The sequence below is a fragment of the Pygocentrus nattereri genome, chromosome 12, assembly GCF_015220715.1.
Source record: "Pygocentrus nattereri isolate fPygNat1 chromosome 12, fPygNat1.pri, whole genome shotgun sequence".
NCBI classification, from domain to species: Eukaryota; Metazoa; Chordata; class Actinopteri; order Characiformes; family Serrasalmidae; genus Pygocentrus; species Pygocentrus nattereri.
Window position 1 is genome coordinate 40431563 of NC_051222.1, and position 6613 is coordinate 40438175.

The 6613-nt window shown below is 34.1% G+C and overlaps 1 protein-coding gene across 1 annotated transcript in view; it reads left to right on the forward strand.

The window, feature by feature from the left end:
• The window catches only part of LOC108415210 (oocyte zinc finger protein XlCOF6-like), a 75682-nt gene that overhangs the window by 32213 nt on the left and 36856 nt on the right, over positions 1-6613 (forward strand). Inside the window, exon 2 of the mRNA XM_037543180.1 lies at positions 906-1040. Within this exon, the coding sequence (XP_037399077.1) occupies positions 906-1040 (135 nt within the window). The remainder of the gene's footprint in view (positions 1-905; positions 1041-6613) is intronic.

Here is a 6613-nt window from a genome sequence, read left to right on the forward strand (position 1 = left end):
ATGGAGCTGATAAACTAATTTCTAAAGGAATCAGACAGTGAAGAGCATCAGACAGGATTCTGGAGATGTTCCTCCACTTTCAGATGGAGCTGATAAACTAATTTCTAAAGGAATCAGACAGTGAAGAGCATCAGACAGGATTCTGGAGATGTTCCTCCACCTTCAGATGGAGCTGATAAACTCATTTCTAAAGGAATCAGACAGTGAAGAGCATCAGACAGGATTCTGGAGATGTTCCTCCACCTTCAGATGGAGCTGATAAACTCATTTTTAAAGGAATCAGACAGCGAAGAGCATCAGACAGGATTCTGGAGATGTTCCTCCACTTTCACATTCACACAGTTATTTCTTTCTGAGTTCATATTTCTCTGCACAGTTTATAATAAGTTTAAAATGTATTTGTTTAATTCTGTAACGTGTTTGTGTTTGAATGCATTTCTAATATAAAAACACGTGTATATGTGTTCATATGTGCTCAAATATGTGCTCGACCAACCACGAACTTTAGGATGTTCCTCACTATGTTTCATTTTCACTGGTATTTTTCTTAAAAAGTGAGAAATCTGTCACGTTCCCCTGAGTTATTCAGAATTTTAGAGTATTGCTAAATTTCCTTTGGTAGCAATAAATGATCTATCTATCTATCTATCTATCTATCTATCTATCTATCTATCTATCTATCTATCTATCTATCTATCTATATGTCTGTCTGTCTATCTATCTATCTATCTGTCTGTCTGTCTGTCTGTCTATCTATCTGTCTGTCTGTCTGTCTGTCTGTCTGTCTATCTATCTATCTATCTATCTATCTATCTATCTATCTATCTATTTTCAATCATATTAAACCTGTGTGTGTGTGTGTGTGTGTGTGTGTGTGTTGTTTCTGTGTGTGTGTGTGTGTGCAGGCGCTGCTCTGCAGATTCAGTGTTATCAGTGTGAGGAGGTACGGAAGGACGACTGCTCTTCTCCTGAATTCATCGTTAACTGCACTGTTAATGTGCAGGACATGTGCCAGAAGGAAGTTCTCATCATGGAGGACGGTAAGAACAATTTCTGCACTACCAGGAGAATCGGGGGTACTACTTTACTTTACACTTTACACTTTACAAGCCTATGTTACAATTTACAAAATCAGATTACACTTTATGATGCTATATTACACTTTACATTACATTACATTACACTGCCGCATTACACTTTACATTACATTACATTACACTGCCACATTACACTTTACAACATTACTTTACACTTCACAACATTACTTTACACTTTACAACATTACATTACACCTTAAGATGTCATATTACACTTTACAACATTGCTTTACACTTTACGATACTATATTACACTTTACAACATTACATTACAACTTAAAATGTCATTTTACACTTTACAACATTACATTACACCTTAAAATGTCATATTACACTTTACAACATTACATTACACTTTACGATACTATATTACACTTTACAACATTACTTTACACTTTAAGATACTATATTACACTTTACATTACATTACACATTACACTGCCACATTACACTTTACAACATTACTTTACACTTTACGATGCTATATTACACTTTACAATATTACTTTACACTTTACGATGCTATATTACACTTTACAACATTACTTTACACTTTATGATGCTATATTACACTTTACAACATTACTTTACACTTTACAACATTACATTACACATTAAGATGTCATATTACACTTTACAACATTACTTTACACTTTACGATACTATATTACACTTTACAACATTACATTACAACTTAAAATGTCATTTTATACTTTACAACATTACATTACACCTTAAAATGTCATATTACACTTTACAACATTACATTACACTTTATGATACTATATTACACTTTACAACATTACTTTACACTTTACGATACTATATTACACTTTACAACAGTACATTACAACTTAAAATATCATATTACACTTTACAACATTACACTACACTTTACAATACTATATTACACTTTACAACATTACTTTACACTTTACGATACTATATTACACTTTACACCATTACATTACACATTAAGATGTCATATTACACTTTACAACATTACATTATACCTTAAGATGTCATATTACACTTTACAACATTACTTTTCACTTTATGATACTATATTACACTTTCCACGTATAATTGAGTTATTGTTTTATTTTATGATGCTGTGCGATGAATTCTACAGGGAAATGTAAGATTTTACAATGTCTACTGAAGTGCCTCAGGCTCAAGACGAATAAGTTTTAATAATTCTTTCCAATAGAAAGCTGCTTGTGATCATAGTAAAAAAAAAACAGAAAACAGTGATTATAGAGGTGAAGAGTGCTATCAAAGCAAACATGTTCCAGCAGTTACTCAAACCTTAATAAAGCTTTTCATTCAGGCCACTAAGTAAAATGGCATGGAACAGTAAATGCAGCGCAGTATATGATATGTTATGTAAATCTTTGTACTCTTTAAATACGTTTGGCAGAAAGCTGTCATACCTGGGAGAGAAACGAATAATATCATCCTTTTGTGTGAGAGCAAATTAGACATTCACTGTGGCTCATGTCCAGGGCTCTGCTTCCAGCTTTCTGCAGGGTATTATTAAAGTCAGTCTTACAAGGTCTGCATGATATAATATTCTCTGTGTGGTGCAAAACAGCCATGAAAAGAGAAGTTTTGTCTTGTCATATAAAGTAATATTGTTAACGCATGTGCGGACGGGTTGGGCTTTGGTGGAAAACATGATATGGATAAAAATGGTGCAAATATGATTTCCAACACTTTCACATAATTATTTTTTTATTATGATTTTAATAAAATTACAGTACATTTGCTTTCCAACAAACGGTAATGAATAAAAATTATTATTACTGACTATATATGATATTATTATTACTGACTGTGGTGAATAAGTGGTGAATTTACTGACTGCAGTGAATAAGTGGTGAATTTACTGACTGTGGTTAATAAGTGGTGAATTTCCTGGCTGTAATGAATAAGTGGTGAATTTACTGAGTATAGTGAATAAGTGGTGAATTTACTGAGTATAGTGAATAAGTGGTGAATTTACTGAGTATAGTAAATAAGTGGTGAATTTACTGACTGTAGTGAATAAGTGGTGAATTTACTGACTGCAGTGAATAAGTGGTGAATTTACTGACTGTAGTGAATAAGTGGTGAATTTACTGAGTATAGTGAATAAGTGGTGAATTTACTGAGTATAGTGAATAAGTGGTGAATTTACTGACTATAGTGAATAAGTGGTGAATTTACTGACTGCAGTGAATAAGTGGTGAATTTACTGAGTATAGTGAATAAGTGGTGAATTTACTGAGTATAGTGAATAAGTGGTGAATTTACTGACTATAGTGAATACGTGGTGAATTTACTGACTGCAGTGAATAAGTGGTGAATTTACTGACTGTAGTGAATAAGTGGTGAATTTACTGAGTATAGTGAGTAAGTGGTGAATTTACTGAGTATAGTGAATAAGTGGTGAATTTACTGACTATAGTGAATAAGTGGTGAATTTACTGACTATAGTGAATAAGTGGTGAATTTACTGACTGCAGTGAATAAGTGGTGAATTTACTGACTGTAGTGAATAAGTGGTGAATTTACTGAGTATAGTGAATAAGTGGTGAATTTACTGAGTATATTGAATAAGTGGTGAATTTACTGAGTATAGTGAATAAGTGGTGAATTTACTGACTATAGTGAATAAGTGGTGAATTTACTGACTGCAGTGAATAAGTGGTGAATTTACTGAGTATAGTGAATAAGTGGTGAATTTACTGAGTATAGTGAATAAGTGGTGAATTTACTGACTATAGTGAATAAGTGGTGAATTTACTGACTGCAGTGAATAAGTGGTGAATTTACTGACTGTGGTGAATAAGTGGTGAATTTACTGACTGTGGTTGATAAATGGCAAATATACTGAGTATAGTGAATAAGTGGTGAATTTACTGACTGCAGTAAATAAGTGGTGAATTTAATGACTATAGTGAATAAATGGTGAATTTACTGACTGCAGTGAATAAATGGTGAATTTACTGACTGCAGTGAATAAGTGGTGAATTTACTGACTGTGGTGTATAAGTGGTAAATTTACTGACTGTGGTGAATAAGTGGTGAATTTACTGTAGTGAATTTAGTGACTGTGGTGAATGAGTGGTGAATTAACTGTAGTGAATTTAGTGACTGTGGTGAATGAGTGGTGAATTTACTGACTGTGGTGAATAAGTGGTGAATTTACTGTAGTGAATTTAGTGACTGTGGTGAATGAATGGTGAATTAACTGTAGTGAATTTAGTGATTGTGGTGAATGAGTGGTGAATTTACTGTAGTGAATTTAGTGACTGTGGTGAATGAGTGGTGAATTTACTGACTGTGGTGAATAAGTGGTGAATTTACTGTAGTGAATTTAGTGACTGGTGAATGAGTGGTGAATTTACTGTAGTGAATTTAGTGACTGTGGTGAATGAGTGGTGAATTTACTGTAGTGAATTTAGTGACTGTGGTGAATGAATGGTGAATTAACTGTAGTGAATTTAGTGACTGTGGTGAATGAGTGGTGAATTTACTGTAGTGAATTTAGTGACTGTGGTGAATGAGTGGTGAATTTACTGACTGTGGTGAATAAGTGGTGAATTTACTGTAGTGAATTTAGTGACTGTGGTGAATGAATGGTGAATTAACTGTAGTGAATTTAGTGATTGTGGTGAATGAGTGGTGAATTTACTGTAGTGAATTTAGTGACTGTGGTGAATGAGTGGTGAATTTACTGACTGTGGTGAATAAGTGGTGAATTTACTGTAGTGAATTTAGTGACTGGTGAATAAGTGGTGAATTTACTGTAGTGAATTTAGTGACTGGTGAATGAGTGGTGAATTTACTGTAGTGAATTTAGTGACTGTGGTGAATGAGTGGTGAATTTACTGTAGTGAATTTAGTGACTGTGGTGAATGAATGGTGAATTAACTGTAGTGAATTTAGTGACTGTGGTGAATGAGTGGTGAATTTACTGACTGTGGTGAATAGGTGGTGAATTTACTGTAGTGAATTTAGTGACTGGTGAATAAGTGGTGAATTTACTGTAGTGAATTTAGTGACTGTGGTGAATGAGTGGTGAATTTACTGACTGTGGTGAATAAGTGGTGAATTTACTGTAGTGAATTTAGTGGCTGTGGTGAATGAGTGGTGAATTTACTGTAGTGAATTTAGTGACTGTGGTGAATAAGTGGTGAATTTACTATAGTGAATTTAGTGACTGTGGTGAATGAGTGGTGAATTAACTGTAGTGAATTTAGTGACTGTGGTGAATGAGTGGTGAATTTACTGTAGTGAATTTAGTGACTGTGGTGAATGAGTGGTGAATTTACTGACTGTGGTGAATGAGTGGTGAATTTACTGTAGTGAATTTAGTGACTGTGGTGAATGAGTGGTGAATTTACTGTAGTGAATTTAGTGACTGTGGTGAATGAATGGTGAATTAACTGTAGTGAATTTAGTGACTGTGGTGAATGAGTGGTGAATTAACTGTAGTGAATTTAGTGACTGTGGTGAATGAGTGGTGAATTTACTGACTGTGGTGAATGAGTGGTGAATTTACTGTAGTGAATTTAGTGACTGTGGTGAATGAATGGTGAATTAACTGTAGTGAATTTAGTGATTGTGGTGAATGAGTGGTGAATTTACTGTAGTGAATTTAGTGACTGTGGTGAATGAGTGGTGAATTTACTGACTGTGGTGAATAAGTGGTGAATTTACTGTAGTGAATTTAGTGACTGGTGAATGAGTGGTGAATTTACTGTAGTGAATTTAGTGACTGTGGTGAATGAGTGGTGAATTTACTGTAGTGAATTTAGTGACTGTGGTGAATGAATGGTGAATTAACTGTAGTGAATTTAGTGACTGTGGTGAATGAGTGGTGAATTTACTGTAGTGAATTTAGTGACTGTGGTGAATGAGTGGTGAATTTACTGACTGTGGTGAATAAGTGGTGAATTTACTGTAGTGAATTTAGTGACTGTGGTGAATGAATGGTGAATTAACTGTAGTGAATTTAGTGATTGTGGTGAATGAGTGGTGAATTTACTGTAGTGAATTTAGTGACTGTGGTGAATGAGTGGTGAATTTACTGACTGTGGTGAATAAGTGGTGAATTTACTGTAGTGAATTTAGTGACTGGTGAATAAGTGGTGAATTTACTGTAGTGAATTTAGTGACTGGTGAATGAGTGGTGAATTTACTGTAGTGAATTTAGTGACTGTGGTGAATGAGTGGTGAATTTACTGTAGTGAATTTAGTGACTGTGGTGAATGAGTGGTGAATTTACTGACTGTGGTGAATAGGTGGTGAATTTACTGTAGTGAATTTAGTGACTGGTGAATAAGTGGTGAATTTACTGTAGTGAATTTAGTGACTGTGGTGAATGAGTGGTGAATTTACTGACTGTGGTGAATAAGTGGTGAATTTACTGTAGTGAATTTAGTGGCTGTGGTGAATGAGTGGTGAATTTACTGTAGTGAATTTAGTGACTGTGGTGAATAAGTGGTGAATTTACTATAGTGAATTTAG